This window comes from Rhinolophus sinicus, chromosome 14 (assembly GCF_057876585.1).
Source record: "Rhinolophus sinicus isolate RSI-liver-muscle chromosome 14, RSI-T2T, whole genome shotgun sequence".
In the NCBI taxonomy this organism is placed as follows: Eukaryota; Metazoa; Chordata; class Mammalia; order Chiroptera; family Rhinolophidae; genus Rhinolophus; species Rhinolophus sinicus.
In genome coordinates, this window is record NC_142514.1 from 16,179,750 (window position 1) to 16,195,796 (window position 16,047).

The 16,047-nt window shown below is 46.8% G+C and overlaps 1 protein-coding gene across 1 annotated transcript; it reads left to right on the forward strand.

Moving 5' to 3' along the window:
- The first annotated feature begins 621 nt into the window (after positions 1–621).
- ELOA (elongin A) lies at positions 622–15,395 on the forward strand. Its single transcript, XM_088790500.1, has 11 exons — positions 622–814; positions 5,582–5,638; positions 6,459–6,565; positions 7,202–8,381; positions 8,746–8,857; positions 9,517–9,672; positions 9,779–9,876; positions 10,678–10,858; positions 11,160–11,271; positions 11,832–12,013; positions 12,839–15,395. The coding sequence occupies exons 1-11, from the start codon at positions 662–664 to the stop codon at positions 12,898–12,900; spliced, it is 2,400 nt and encodes a 799-aa protein (XP_088646626.1). The 5' UTR covers positions 622–661; the 3' UTR covers positions 12,901–15,395.
- The last annotated feature ends 652 nt before the right edge of the window (positions 15,396–16,047 follow it).

Here is a 16,047-nt window from a genome sequence, read left to right on the forward strand (position 1 = left end):
ATCCCTTTCTCTGGGCTCAAATCCTCGACCTATCTATTCAGAAGTGTGTGCTCACAGTGGACTTTAGACTATTTATATTCCAATTCACCTCTTCCTGTTATGTGATCACATGCAAGTTAATTTGGTCTTCCTGAGCCTCGGTTTCCTCATCTATAAAGTGGGGATAATATAAGTCGTTTCATGAGGCTGTATCTAGGGTGAAATTAAGATAGCTCAACCACCAATTCTTGGTGCGCCCAACCCAGGGTGGTCGCTATGGTTAATCCCTGTTGATTCCCTGAGCGGAGGACCAACTCCGGAACCACAGGTGCTAATTAGGGCGTGGCTCACAGCCCCTCGGGTGGAGGAAAGGGTTTATAAAGCCAGGACCTGGCGCTGTGGCCTTATTCCGTCCTGACTACCGTAGACACCGGAGAGGTCTTCCAGGCTTTGGCTCCGCACACCAAGGGCCAGAAGGCCCGGGAGTGGCCAGCGCGGGGCCAGCGCGCCGGGACCAAGCGGGCCTCTCTCGGTGCGCGCGGCCGCCGAGCGGCACTGGGGACCGGGTCCCCCACCCTGGGGGCGGGGCCTGGAGCCGCCCGGTCCCCGCGCCCCGCGCCCCGCGCTCCCCCATCCCGCCGAGGCCCGGAAGGGGCCAGTCGCGCTTCCGTCTCCGCCGGGGATGCACGGAGGGCGGAGCTGCGGCCCGAGGACGCGACGCGAGCCCAGTTCCGGCGAGGAGGCCGCGCCAGTGACAGCGATGGCGGCGGAGTCGGCGCTCCAAGTTGTGGAGAAGCTGCAGGCGCGCCTGACGGCGAACCCGGACCCGAAGAAGGTGAGCGAGTGGGCAGCGGGGGGCGAGGCGGACGTTGGGCGCGGCGCGGCCCCGTAACGGTCGCGGGCCCGGGCGCGGCCCCCTCCCGGCCTCCCGGGGCCGCGGGGCTCGGACCCGGAGCCAGGCCCGCTGCGCTCGCAGCCCGGCGTCGGGGAGTCCGCGTCCATTGGCCGCGGCCCAGGCGGTGGGACCCCGCACGTCGAGCCTCGGTGGCCCGGGGCCTCCCTGCGCCCGGGGCCCGGGCCTGGGCTCCCGCGGGCTCTCGGCGGGCAGGGGCGCGCTCTGTGCGGGCACCGCGTGCCGACCTGGCTCCAGGAGCCTCGCTGGGCGTTTGGGGCCAGCTGTTTCCTGTCGGGAGAGCTCGCCTGGAGTTAACTCCGGCCCTCTCCGCCTCTCCCTGTGAAGTGTTTCTGATTTCTTAGTGTCTTTTGATGTTTGTTCGCGGGGAGGAGGTGATTCTGCCTGTGCATGATGGAGTCTAGACTCGGTGTGTGGTCCTGCGTCTCTAAGAGACGTTTTTATTGCTTTCCGGCTTGATGTTAGAACATGGACCTTTTTGCTTTCTCAGTAATTCCCGTTCAAAACAAGACAAAATAAGCCTCACGCACGTCACCTAGCTGTGCCCAAAAATACGCCCAAAAACTGAGGTTGTAGTTAGGGGGAAACAGAGAGGTTAGCAGTTGCAGGTAGATTTCCTTCTGGCTTTGAAAGAAAGCTAAGAACTACCCGTTTCTCATTTTGCAGCGAGTGATTTGTAACCGTTTTTAATTGTACTCAGCTAGTTTTGGTTTCTAAACTGTTTTAAGTTAAATGCGTTCTTCCCTCTCTCCGACTTTTTGTTACCCCGCTTATTGGTGTCTGGGAGAGGGGTGGATGTTAGATGTTTTTCAATTGAAATACACAGATGCAAACACCCAAGGTGTCTGACATTCGCTGTCATCATTCTAGCGAGCATGTACAGTTTAAGAGTGGGATCGCTGAGCCCCCGAGTGCCTTTTGAGAAAAGGAAATAATCGAGGAGGCAGTTAAGATAAAGTGGTGGTGAGAGTGGGGTTCTAATCCACTTACCAGCCATGGACCAAGGGGGCATGAACCTGTTTCCTCACCCGCTTATTCCGAAGACTGAACTAAAAGGCAGAAGAATCGGGCTCATGGGAACTGCACAGTAGATCCTAATCATCACTCTTCACAGTTTTCTGGAAGGGCCCCTTTCTCTTCACCTTGTCCCCTGCTTGTCACAGGTGAGATTTTCCCCCCACCATTTCTAAAAGCTGCACACAGCATCTCACCATCAGGCCACTTTTTAACTCTTCTCATTCATACCTAGCTCAAAGGTCCACTTCTTTAGGAAGCCATTTTAGTTTTCCATCTGAAAACTTAAATGCTTTCAATTGTTTTGTGTTATATTTTCTATTGCGGCTTCATTACCTAGTGGCCAAGCATATTTACAAGTTTCTTTTTACAGTAACCCTTTGTGGACAGCTAATAAATGGTCATTATTTCTGAATACGAGTTTGTTTTCCTAAACACCGTAGGTTTGTAACTGATCTTTAAAACCTGAAAACAGTATTATGTAAATCCACCCCCAGCCCTAATTTCGTCTTGTTTTCAGGTTGAAAAGAATGCACCATGTTGTAGCCACAGTCATTCTTCCATTAGGATTTAAAATTTGAAGTAGCTTTTCTAGTAGTTGATGTGCATGACATTTCAAATTGGAAAAAATGTTTGTTTGCCTTCTCATCCTGCTTGAACTATTAGTATTTTTTGTGAGTATTTAGGCTTTCTCTTCCCAGATAGAAAAATCACCCTGAACTTCCAGCTTTGCATTATGAAGTGAGCATTAAGACGATGAGAAAATGTTGGGAGATCATTGCTGCAAAGGGCACAGTAGTTGGCATTCAGAAATGAGCTAACTGCAGGGAGAAAACTGCAAGCTGGCACGCTGGCCATCTCAACCTCTGTTAACCCAACAAGCTCCCACAGGTTGTTCTTGAAATTGCAAGATGATTATATAGGAGTATTGAATTTGCAACTAAATCCTGATTTCAAACCATCATTAACCAAAGGGTGGATTCCACACCTATGTTCATGGATTTTCTGGCATTAAACATTGGTGTTTAACTGAAACTGTTTTCGCTTTAAGTCCATCTGAAACCCAGGCTTACTTGGGGGAAAGATACCAGGCGGAGGCCGGGGTCACTTGGTTCCTACTATTTAATTGGAAACAATTTTCAAGGCTGGTGAAGTTACCTGTCCTGTGTTACGTTTGAATGTGAAAACTACCCAGAACACAGTCTGATGGCAAGTGGAGAATGGGATCAACGTTATGAACATCTTCTGCTCTTTGGGTTGAAGGAGTGTGCAAAGGACAACTGAAATTCCTAAGCATGCATTGTGCAAATGTTTGACATTTCTCAATGAGCTGTTATCAGTGCTTGCAGACTCTACAATTGGTCTGTTGGTTTGATAGCAGCAAGTTTCCATCTACCTGAGGATGTCCAAAGTGCTCTTACCTTGTTACTGCTGTTTTTTCTTGAACCTCATTGAAAACAGAGAAGCTCTGAAGCCCTTTTTATCTTATGTTGAGCGAAATCATTTTGAAAATCTCCAGGGTTTTCATTTTGTCTGCTTTTAAGTCGCCCTGACTAATCCAAAGCAAAGCAGAAAGGCAGCATTTACTCCTCCGGTTAGTGCTAGGCTTTGACATTTTCAAAGTGACTTCAGGCTCCATCCTTAATGTTGGCTTCGTAGAGGTCCTGAGGATCCTTTGTCCCCGTGGAGATCTCCTTCACACTGTGGCCTCTAGACTGTCTAACAACGGAATACTCTGTGGCTTTGGGGTATGCTGAGAGGCACGTGAGCTACAGCTCCCTTTCTCTTCCTAGTTTCTCAGGACAGTGTTAGGTTGGATGTGTCTCCTGGCCTTGCAGTACATGCTGTGGCAGACACAATTGACTTACCAGCTCGTGAGGCAGGTTATCTCACCTCACCGAGCTCGGTTTCAATAACTGTAAAACAGGGCGAATAATACCCACTTTATAGAGGTGGTCAGTGAGGATGAAATGCGGTAGCGCGGGAGAACTTAGCAGAGTAGCCGACATAGTAGATGGTACATCAATGCCTTCCAGGGAATGACAGTAGGGGTGACAGCCTGTTTTTAACCTTTTCAATGATTCTGAAATTTCCTTTAGGAAAGGAATTGGCATTATCTTTGTACCCATAGCCTGGGTGACAAGAAATTCACATACATTCTCCTGAGTTGCATGATGGTGACCAAATTTGAAGTGGAGGATAATTTTCCCTCGGCTCTGAAGGCGAAACTCCCCAGACAGCCCACTTGGCTCCTCGTTTGTTCCTAGTCAAACAATAGTATCACTTGTGATCCCGTTGCTGTGCCTAGTGACCATACTCAGTCAATATTGAAGTAGAATGACCAGAAAAACATACTTGCTGCTCCACCTAATAGCAGTGTAGACACACTAATTATACCCTGGGCCACACATGGAAAAAGAACAGGCCTTGTTATCTAACATTTGACGTAAAGGTAGTCACAGTTACCTATTGAACTACTTTGTCGTGCTCCTTAAATGGTAGTATGTTTACATGCAGGAAAACATGTCCTGGGAAAGGCATGGCCAGTCGTGACTTTTGGTAGAAATGGAGCAAGTAGGAATTGGCTAAGGATTATCTGGTCGAGAGTCAGGAGTAGTCATTTAAAGATCTGTCCGTGGATGAATGAAACCATTAGCAATACACATTTATTGAGCTTTTATAGCATTCCAGGCACTGTGGCTAAGGACTGCACGTTGGTTTGTCTCAGTGAATCTTTTTTTTTTTTTTTTAACAAGTATAACTATTTTTATGACTGATCTCATAAGCAGACAGGTAAAGACAATCAAACAAAATGGATTCTGAGTTTAGTATCAATCCATAGGTATACAGGCCTTTCCATGCCTTCAGGATAGCGTCTCAGTGAATCGTCACAGCTGGTGAAGTAGAAACAGGATCCAGTTCCTGTTTTGCAGCTGAAGTTAGTGAGGTTCAGAGAGGTTCCTGACTTGCCCAACGTCACCTGGCAAGGAGGTGACAGAGCCAAATTGAGGACTGTCTCTGACTCCGGAACTCTGTCTTAACAGCAGTGCTATCCTGATTTTGACCTAGTTTTAGGGACTACAGAAAGGAAATGTGGCCAAACCCAGATTGCTTTTCTAATCTACCCAGACATTTCGTGTTCACCATTAACAGCAAAGCTCTGATTCTGACAGCTTGAAATTGGTCTTGGCTCGCCGTTGTATCCCAAAAACAGTTTTGTTCAACTGCTGACCCTTCCTGGAAACATGATGCCCTTTTCCTATTGAGATCTTCTCTCTTTGCTTTCCTCTGTGCCAGGTCCATGAATAACTTCCCTAAAATTGACACCTTTCTCAGAAATTCTCTCTCAAAACGGGCAAAATGATAGTTGTTGATGACTTTTCTTAAAAGTTGGTAGATTTGATTCTCTTTGAATCTCATTTCCCCTTGGTGTAGCACAGTGGGTGAAAGCAGGGAACCTAAAGCCACAGACCCGAGTAAATCCTGCCCTACTTGCATCCTGAGGCAAGTAACTTACCTTTTCTGAGCCTGTTTTCACACTTGTGAAATAGGGATAATAACCGTACTTATTATTGTATAACACCTAGCTCTGAGTAAGTATTTATCCACCAGATATTATTCTCATTTGTTTCAGTGAACTTATAGGAATTAATGTTTATTTTATTCTCTCTGCAGCTATTGAAATATTTGAAGAAACTCTCCACTTTGCCTATTACAGTAGACATTCTTGCGGTAAGAACTGTGTAACTTTAGGTATTATATAAAACTATATCCCATCCCCTTCCCACTGGGAGAGAATGTACAGGAAGATAAAGAGCACGCATGGGCTTTGGATGTGAAAGAAACCAGACACACGGCCATATATTGAATGATTCCATTTATATGAAATGTCCAGAATAGGCAGATCCCCAGACAGAAAGTAGATTAGTGGTTGTCAAGGGGTGGGGGTGGGGAGCAGTTGGGAGAAACAGGTTTTTTTCTAGGGTGATGGAAATGTTCTAGAATTAGATAGGGGTGATGGTTGTACAGTATTGTGAGTGTTCTGGAAACCACTGAACTTTTAAATGGTTAAAATGGTGATGAATTTTATGTTACGTGAATTGTATCTCAGAACTTTTTTCTAGAAATGAAAAGAACATTGGCTTTGGCATCGACTAGTCCTGGTGTCAAATCCAAGTTCTGGTGACCTTAGGCTGTTCCTTCTTTGTAAAATGGGGCAGATTCCTGCCTCACAGTGTTGTAAGGATTGATTCCGATACTGTGCGCAAAGCTCTTACTTCGCTCAGTGCCTGATACCTGCCGTGGTCACTCTGGTTATTGTAAAGTTCCAGAGGTGTTCTAATTCAGTATTTTCCTCTTCTGAATCTGGTGTGCTTTGCTACTGTGTGTCATTAGAGGTGTAGGGTATAGAAACAAAGTAACTTTGTACTGAGACTTGAGGGTATATTTTAGGAAGGAAGTATTGGTTTGTTGGCTAGCAGGAGGCTGATTTCTTTGAAAATTGTGAGCCTGTTTCCACAGCCCTCCAACGATTCCTTTGTCAAATTTATAGGAGACCGGTGTTGGAAAAACAGTAAATAGCTTACGAAAACACGAGCACGTTGGAAGCTTTGCCAGGGACCTCGTGGCCCAGTGGAAAAAGTTGGTTCCTGTGGAACGGTAAGAACATTAATTACTCTGTAGGTTTTTTCAATTTCATGGTTAAATCTGACATTTGGAGTGTTTAAGACAGAAAAGATTTTCTTTATTCTTCCTTCTCTGTCTTCTTCTTTAAAATATTTATTTTGTCTCGATTATAAAAATAATCCATGATCATTATAGAATATTAGAAAATATTTAAAAATAGAAATAAGAATCAAAATTTCTTGTAATTCTACCATCCAAAGGTAAGTATTATTAACGTTTTGGTGTGTTTCTTTCTAACCTTTTCTTAAAAGGTTTTTTATATCGTTGTGAACAAACTGTATAGAACAGCCTCTTTTTTATGTAACAGCTTAAATATGTCCCCATGTTGAGAAAATTTTTAAGCATTTTCATGTTTCTATAAGACAATTTGATCGTCTTTGTATCCTGTTAAGCTTGTCATTTTCCATTTATTGAATATTTGAGTTTTCCCAGTTTTAAAACTTAGTTGAGTGTCTTGGAACAGGACACATTTACCTTCTTCCCAAGACCTCGTTTCTAACTCTGCATTCTCTCCAGCTCTTTTGTGAGCTCGGGTTCTGTGACTTTGTCCTCTGAACAAGAATCACACTGAGATTTGTAACTGCTTTATCGGCTTTTTCTTTTATTTAGAAACACAGAGCCTGATGAACAGGACTTTGAGAAGAGCAATTCCCGAAAGCGCCCCAAGGATGCTGGTCAGAAGGAGGAGGACGCAGACTACCAAGAAAACTGGAAAGCCTCCGGCAGCCAGCCGTACAGTCCTGACCACAGACAGAAGAAACACAGAAAACTCGCAGAGCTCGAGAGACCTCACAAAGCGTCTCACAGTCAGGAGAGGAGAGACGAGAGAAAGAGGGGCCACAGGGTTTCACCAATTTACTCTTCAGACCATGAATCTTCCGATTACGGCCATGTTCAGTCCCCTCCGTCGTCTGCCAGCCCTCATCAGATGTTGGTGGACCGTTGCAGGTCCCCGGAGGAGGACCACGAGCCCTTTGTCCCACACCAGAAGCCTGGAAAAGGCCCCAGTAATGCCTTTCAGGACAGACTGGGCTTCAGTCAGGAACGACAGTCCGGTGAGCCCCAGGGGAAAGGGGCTGGGAGTCAGAACAAGGAGCACAGGTCTTCCCATAAAGAAAAACGTCCAGTGGATGCCAGGGCAGATGAGAAGTTGTCTTTGAGCAGAGAGAAATCCCACAAGGCCGTCTCCAAAGAGGAAAACCGGAGGCCTGTCTCGGGGGATGGCACAAAGGAGAAACCACCCTCTAGTGGTGTCAAGAAAGAGAAGGAACGAGAGGGCAGTACCAAGAAGTTTTTATCCCCCTTGGAAATTGCTTCGGACAACCACCTTAGAAAGCAAAAGCACAAAGACTCAGAGAAAACCAAATCAGACAAAAACAAGCAAAGTCTAGACAGCTTAGACGTAGGAAAGGGGGCAGGAGACCTGCTGTCCAAGGCGAAAGAGAAGGTTTCTAACAACTTAAAGACTCAAGAAAGGAAAATGAAAACTCCCCATTCAGATAGGAAGTCAGTGGGCTCCCTCCCCAAAGTTGAGGAGGCCGATATGGACGATGAATTCGAGCAGCCCACCATGTCTTTTGAGTCATACCTCAGCTATGACCAGCCCCGCAAGAAAAAGAAAAAGATTGTGAAAACCTCAGCTGCGACCGTTGGAGAAAAAGGACTTAAAAAAAAAGATCTGAAATTCACTAGTAAAACCTTGGACTTAGTTCAGAAATCACCTAAGGTGACCGAAAACAAGTCAGAGAAGCTTCAGCCTGCCGGAGCCGATTCAGCCAAGCTGAGAAAGGTAACCCCTTCGGCCCCTTGGTGGCGCCCCCTTGAGCGCATTGGGCTCTGCGAAGCCCCCAGGATCCACCCTGCTGCTGTTTTGCTTTGCTGCCTTTTATGTGGCCTGTTGAATTTCAGTTTGAAGTAATTTCCTCCAGGCCCCTCTAGCAGCCAGGGCCGGGAGTACCCGGGAAAAGTATTTGCTGAGCAGTCCATCTCTGCGTACTTCCTGACCTAGGTTGTAGGTTGTGGCAGACGTGACTGGCGCCCCTCCTCCAGCCTGTGCCTTTGCCGCCTAGTCTACCTGCTGGGAACGGGCTGGAGGATGGGAGGCTGTGTGTGTGTAGAAAAGGGCTCTCCAGTCCCTGGTTTCGTCCCTGCAGGTCCCCACTGAAGCATTGCCAGTGTTGCCAGACCTCCCCTTACCTATGCTACAGGCCAATTACCGGCCACTTCCTTCCCTCGAATTGCTGCCCTTCCAACCAAAGCGAAAAGGTAATTTTCTGTATCTGTTGTTTTTTTTAATGGAAAAAAAGATTGAAATAATTCATTCATGATCTGTCATCAGATTTTGGTCCATTTCCTAATCGCATAGGCTCTGGACTTGGATGTCTTGGGTTTGAATCCCAGCTCTGGTTCATAGGGCTGTTAAGTGTATGAAACGTGATCATGCTGGTAAAGCTCTTAGCTCCGGGTTTTGCCACATAGAACTGAATCAGCTGCTGCTGTTATTGGCGGTCCTTTATATATTCTACGTGAGCTTTTTAAAAAAAGTTCAGTTTTAACAGCAAAAGAATTAGAAGCCACATAAGTGCTTCCCAGCAAGAGACTAACAGATAAATCATGGTTCATCCACACGGTGCCATCCTACACAACTGTAAAAAGGGTGGAAAGTCTATATACTGACAAGGAATGATTTCTAAAATGTGGCAAATGAAAAAAACAATGACAGTAGTGAGTATGTGATTGATTGTTTAAAAGGGAATAAAGTACATACTGGTTTATTTTTATCTCTGGAAGGATACACAAGCAGTTGTAACATTGGTTGCCTTTGAGAAAGGGAACTGGGAGGCTGAGGAGTGGGGTGGAAGGAGAGTTGTCACTGTAGAGCTGAGCGCCTTTTATAACTTACTCTTGTTTCTCTTGCGCTGTAGCACACTCTTCACCCCAGGAAGAGGAAGAAGCTGGATTTACTGGACGGAGAATGAATTCTAAGATGCAGGTGTATTCCGGTTCCAAGTGTGCCTATCTCCCCAAAATGATGACCTTGCACCAGCAGTGCATCCGGGTCCTTAAAAACAACATCGACTGTAAGTCCCACGCCCCACTCTCGGTCTCAGGCATGTTGTGGCTCTGGGACCTGATTACTGGGCGGCTTGGCTGCTCCTCAGCGTTCCTACCTCTGATTCTCTGCAGCAATCTTTGAAGTGGGAGGCGTCCCGTATTCTGTTCTTGAACCTGTTTTGGAGAGGTGTACGCCTGAACAGTTGTATCGTATAGAGGAATACAATCACGTGAGTGTCCTGTCTGGGTGGGAAGAGGGCCGTTTTCTGGCTAGTGTCTCCAGAAAAGCTTTGTCTCTGAATCAGCCAGTGGTCGGATCACTGTTCTGGGCATATTTGGTTTGCGTTTGGCGTAAGTGAGCATCGTAAGGGGGCTTCTTGGGCTAGAATCAAGGCGGGATTCACAGGGTGTAGGAAAACACTTCCCACACCTCCCTTGAGCATGCTGAGTCACAGAGGTGAAGGGAGAATTCTGGCAGCACAGCCCCTGGGATCCAGAGCGGGGACAGAGGTTTGTGTTGACACTCGGGTGTCTGGTGAATTTTTAAGAGTACAGATAGCTGGGTGTCTCCTAGAGATATTCAGATCTACCCAAAGATCCTTTTTGTAATGCTGGGACATACTCATTTGGTGGCATTAGCTGTTTCTCTAATTCCAAGGGTGTCTTTAACACGTCATCCTTCTTAGGGGGCCCCCTTGCCATTACAGTTCAGTGCTCGGGAAATGCCCAGATTTGTCTTCAGCCTGGTTCTGCCCTTTTTCAAAAGGAAAAGACTTCTCTTAAACTAATTTTGTGTTGTCTTGTATCCTAGCTCCACAACCCCCCAGAAGCAGCTAGTACAGTGCCTCCCGCTTAGCTTTTTTTTCAATTTAGTGATTTGATTTTTTTTCTCTAGAACTAGGGTATTTTAATGTAATGCTACTATGCAGACCCAAAAATCATTAGGAAAGTGGTCACCCCTAAGTGATGAGGGTAAAAAAGAGATGTGTAAGAGTGCTCACATATAAAGGAAGTCCTGGTTCTGGTTTTAGGTATTAATTGAAGAAACAGATCAATTATGGAAAATTCACTGTCACCGAGACTTTAAGGAAGAAAGGCCAGAAGAGTATGAGTCGTGGCGGGAAATGTACCTGCGGCTTCAGGATGCGCGAGAGCAGCGGCTACGATTGCTGACAAAGAATATCCGATCTGCACATGCCAATAAGCCCAAAGGTGGTGGGGGGGGCCTGGCCAAACAGTGAGCGCTACGCTCTGGTCCCCAGCGGGGCCTTGGGGGCCTGGCTGATGGAGGCAGGGCCTCTGGCCCCTAAATGTCCTGCATGTACGGAATTGGGGCTGGGGTGGGGGTTTCTTCTGCTACCACCCATGCCCCACAGATAAGTTTTCAGGGCTGATGCACGCTTAGCTTCGGGGGTACTGGAAAAGCCTTTATCTCTTAATAGTGTAGATTATTAAAGGAACAGTAGCATCTCTGCTCAGAAAGGCAGGTGTTAATCTCCTTATTTCCCCACAGGCCGACAAGCAAAGATGGCCTTTGTGAACTCGGTGGCCAAGCCACCTCGTGATGTTCGAAGGAGGCAGGAGAAGTTTGGAACAGGAGGAGCAGCTGTGCCTGAGAAAATCAAGTATGAGCTCTGCGTGCTCAGGGAAGAGAGTCCGAGAGCTTGCCACTCACCCTGAAAAGGCAGCCCAAGCGCAGGCAGCGGTTCATTTGAGGGGTGAAAGCACAGCCTTGCAGAGTGGGTTCTGGCGGCCGACCTGACCAGCTCAGCACTTGACCTCCCTGAGCCTCAGTGTCCTTGACTGCAGGGCGGGCTGGAGAATTACTCTTGCCTCTCAAAGGGTCAAGATTAAATGAAGAACAGGGCCTGGCTTCTGGGAAATACTTATGTGTTCCCTTTCCCATTTAAACAAAATGGGCTTTACTGTGAGGACTACATTATTTAAGTCACGTGGGCATTTTCACCACGCAGATTTACACCTAAGCAGTGCAGTTAGTTGAGCTTATCATTCATTCTGAAGGGCTGACACTGTCATCATAGAGCCATCACCAGAGTCCTGGGTACTAGCGTTCACTGGTCCAAACCACAAAACTGAGTCTTCTCAGAAAGGCCCGAGTCAGGCTGTTGGTGCTGCGGGTGGATATCTCATGCTCGTGACTAACTAGCTTTGTCCTGTGTTCCAGGATTAAGCCAGCCCCGTACCCCACAGGAAGCAGCCATGCTCTCTCCAGCACTGGCAGCAGCAACAGCTTTAACGCCAGCCCTGAGGAGCCGGCCTATGACGGCCCGAGCACCAGCAGTGCCCACCTGGCGCCCGTGGTCAGCAGCACTGTTTGCTATGATCCTAGGAAACCGACTGTGAAGAGTGAGTAACTGACATTTTGTGTATTGGGTGCAGCGTATGTATGGCGCCTTGCACGTCTAAATATCAGTGCCTTCTTTCCCTGCTTTGGGCACAATGCACATTTTATCGTGTGTTTTTTTTTAAGCTCGCATATCAATTCATTATTGAATGGAATGTCACCCCTTTTGTGAAGGCTTCCAGAACACATTATTTACCTTTTAAATAATGATCATAGTGAACATTCATCTTGACACTATCCCCAATATTCTAAGGAGGAGTCCTAACTTAAGAAAAACATGATTCTGTACTCCCTTCAGAGCCCATGGGAGAGAGAGAGTCCTGGCTTAAGCTTTGGCTGGGTCAGATTAACCAGTCAAGAGAGCAGGCTAGCCCTCCTTCTGTCCGTGGTATTTGTATTTAGGTCGTCTGAGACCTGTTGCTACCCTGGAGAGACGGGGGTAGGAAGAGGGGTGCTTTTTGCTGGTTTGGATATTGGTGAGGCGGAGTTCAGTTATGGCTCAGCATGGCCTTTAGAGTCTGGCAAGGATTGAGTTCCGGTTCCGCCACTTACTGTTCAACCAGGGGCAAGTTGGCTGGCCTCTGAGTCGTGGTGAGGTTGTTAGAATTAGAGCTAGTCATTGTTCCAGGCCTGGCAGGGGCTCAGCACGTATTAGCTGTGTGCTGCCGCTTTTACTGTGGTGTTAGCAGACCACTGCTGCTTCCATCCATTTGTCTGGGGGTGCAGAGCCAAGAATGTGGCAAGACCTTGGCTTTGAGTAAACCACTAGTGGTGTGTTTCTAAACTGCCACAGATCTGAAACAACGGCCGTATTTCTCTTTTCACAGAAATTGCCCCAATGATGGCTAAGACGATTAAAGCTTTCAAGAACAGATTCTCCCGACGATAAACTGAGGACTTGCCTTGGGGATAGAATTTGGGGGTGAGGAATACAAGGACAGTGGGGGTTGGGGAATGGAACTTCCAAAGGAGACCAGAATCTTTTGCTTTGTGGAACCTCTGGTCTCTGAATCCTGCAGTTTGCAGGTGTTGCACCTGTGAAGCTGTGAGCCTCAGCCACTGCCTCCCTGCCTGGAGAACACTTCAGAATTCTGGAGAAGATGTGAAGCCTCAGTCTCACTGAGGATTTTAAGGTCAATTATACTTTTGTTGTTAATTAGCTTCTTTGTAAACTATAAGACATAGTTTTAATTAATAAATATTGCCCCCAGATTGTATTTATATTACCCCCAGGTTTTTTTGTTTTTGTTTTTGTCCTCTACCACACACTTAGCCTGTTATTTTTAGGGTCCTTTGTTAGACAGAAGCCTAGTGAAAGCCATTCCCGTCCCAGTTCACCTCTCCTGAGTGGACTCTGGTCCAGAGAGAGGACTGGGCATCCCCGGGGCCTGCGTGCTGCCTGCCCCATGGAGGGCATGGAGTGGGGCCTGGGCTGCCTGTCCTAGAGGGGAACCTCAGCGTGCAGACAGAAGTGTTCAGGTTAGACCCCTCACCTCTGAGACCCTGCTCAGTGTCGCTTTGCGTCCCTGTGCAGGTGCATCTCTTTCTTACTCATTAAATTGTATTTATTAAGGGAAGTTATTTGTAAAGGTCTAGAGTCTTTCCCCACCCTTTTTGCCAGTCTTCCTCCCCCCCCCTTTTTTTTTGAGACTCACTAGAGGACACAGAACCTTGGGAGATCAATTTGCACAGAAACCCAGCATTTTTACAATTTCCAGTTTCTGATTCAAAACTTGAGGGTTTTTTTCTCCTCCCCTATTTTTCCTTCTCCCACTAGCATGGGGGAAAAACCACAAATACCTGGCAGGGCTTTTGGTAGCGCCCCCCACCATACAACTTCAGAGTTTTAAAAGCCAGCACTTTAATCTCTTGATCCCTGTGAATTACTACTAGAAGTGAATGATTTTAAAAGTTGTAATGCTATGTTGGAAATTGGTTTTGTTTTTGCTTCCTTTAAAAGGTAAGATCATGTGACTGGAAGAGCACAACAATTTGCTATGTTTTGTAGAGAACTTTGCAGCTGAAGCTTTTTAAAGCCAGAATTGGGAGGGAAGGGCCAAGGTTATGCAAGTGTGTGAGCTGTGGCGTCGGGATGGGGGAGAGCTGCAAGGCATGCATCTGGTTTGGGAAGGGAGGCGCTCACTTGCGAGTGGACGTAGAAGCAAGCTGAGAACTCGGACGACAGTATCCGTGCCCTTCTTGGCTGTGAAGAGCACTGATCTAGTAGGAACCCACCTGGCTGTGACCCAGGTGGAAGTAGGTGCCCGTCCTGATGAAAACCTGATAAGTAGACTGAGGGCGTGATTAGTGTGACGGCCTGAGGAGCGTGGCGGTCAGGCCCCTGCACAAGCTCACTCAGAGCCCAGAATATGGAGCCCACAGTTTTTAACCAGCCTCGAGGCCTCAGTGAGGTAACTGCAAGTCCCGGAGCAGTGCAGGAAGTCTGTGCAGCAAGAGCTGCCCTGTTCAGTGAGCGTTTCTCTGGGGGTGCCTGCCGCGACCGGACATATAAGTATTGCTGTGTTTTAATTTGCTGTATTTTTTAATTGGATAAAGCATTACTTCTCTTGATTATTTGTATTACCATTCCAAGCCTACCCCCTACCTAGCCTGCTCACCCAACTCTGATATTAGGAAGCCTCTTACCTAAAACCAAATGAGCATCTGGGTCAGGTGCCAGGTATCTATTGCCTAGAATAGCTTCCTCGAAGTATCCACGACCTTGAACTTGTCTCCTAGCTGTGTGTTCAAGTCTTTGTCATTGAAACCAGTTTTTCATATTTCAGATTCAGTTGTGTATGATTTAGTTTCCTTTATTAGGCATCTTCAAGCAGGGAGGGAGAAAAAGACACGTGTTTGTTCATCCCAACATCAGTACCATAAGGACTTTTGATCACCCTGATTGCACAGAGCCAGGACTCCCCCTCTCCCTCCAAGAGTGTCTGCATCAGGGTGGGACTTGGTGAGAAGAGAAAGGAGGGTAGAGGAAAAGCCGAATTTCTAACCAACCCTCTCACCTAGGTCATAGAAATGGCTGCAGAACAGATGCAGGATGTCGAACCTTTGGTCTCATTTGTGAAAACTTGTGCAATTTTTTTTTTCTGTGCTACACTACATACAAATCACCAAATTACAAATTAACCCTTTGTGATTGTTGGTGTAATGAGCAGTTTCTTTGGGGCTTTCTCTTTCTTTCCGGGAAGGGGGAGGGAAAGGAGCAAGGTATCGTCCTGCTCTTCATTTGTATTTTGGTCCCAAAATGTAAATACAATTTTCTATGTTACTTTTTTGTGGTAACTACCAAGATGAATATTTTAATTAGATAAGTTATATGAAAAGGAAGAAAAATTCCATGTCTAAATAAAAAAACAAACAAAAATCCCATATACTGTTGTCTTTCTTCCTTTCTCCCTTCCTGTGTCAGAGAATGGAAGTCGGTAACAAAATGTCTGGTTCCTAGGCTGTGAGGTAGAGCTCTGAGTCCTTGGGCTGGCCCTAAAGGATGGTGGATTTTTGTCTGTAGCAGAGCAGGACTGGAAAAGGGGAAAGAGCCCTGTGAGCAAAGGGAGGGACGAGGCACTGTCCTCTGCTACACTTGGAACCCTGGGACCGAGCTGTTAGCCCCATTTTACAGTTAGAAGCTGAGGCTCAGAGGGTGAAATAACAGTCAGAGCCGCAGAGGTAGTAAGTAGCAAAGGAAAGGATTTGAAACCCACATTCTTTGACTGCAAAGTCACTTTTGTCACTTCTTGGGGGGTGTGAAAGACACTGGTAGGGTCTCCTCAGTCTTACATTGGCTTCCTAATGAGAGGGTAATGAACACTTACACAGAAAGGTCTTGTCAACAGGAATTAATGAGAACTTGCTGTGTGGGCCCTGGCTGAGCAGCTGGAGTTTCAGCATTTGCTAATAGAGCCAAGAGCTTGGCTTCCGCCCCTGCAGACATCACATCGAGTGGGTCGGATCTTACCTCAAACCTAAACACATAGCAACACGGTTTTATTACCCCTTCTCTCCTAAAGCGGGCGTTCTTGGT

Bases quoted from the DNA above. Each gene is read 5' to 3' on its own strand.
- ELOA (XM_088790500.1), top strand. From the start codon at position 662: ATGCACGGAGGGCGGAGCTGCGGCCCGAGGACGCGACGCGAGCCCAGT. The intron at 815-5,581 runs GTGAGCGAGTGG...TTCTCTCTGCAG, and splicing joins CGAACCCGGACCCGAAGAAG to CTATTGAAATATTTGAAGAA. The intron at 12,014-12,838 runs GTGAGTAACTGA...CTCTTTTCACAG, and splicing joins TAGGAAACCGACTGTGAAGA to AAATTGCCCCAATGATGGCT.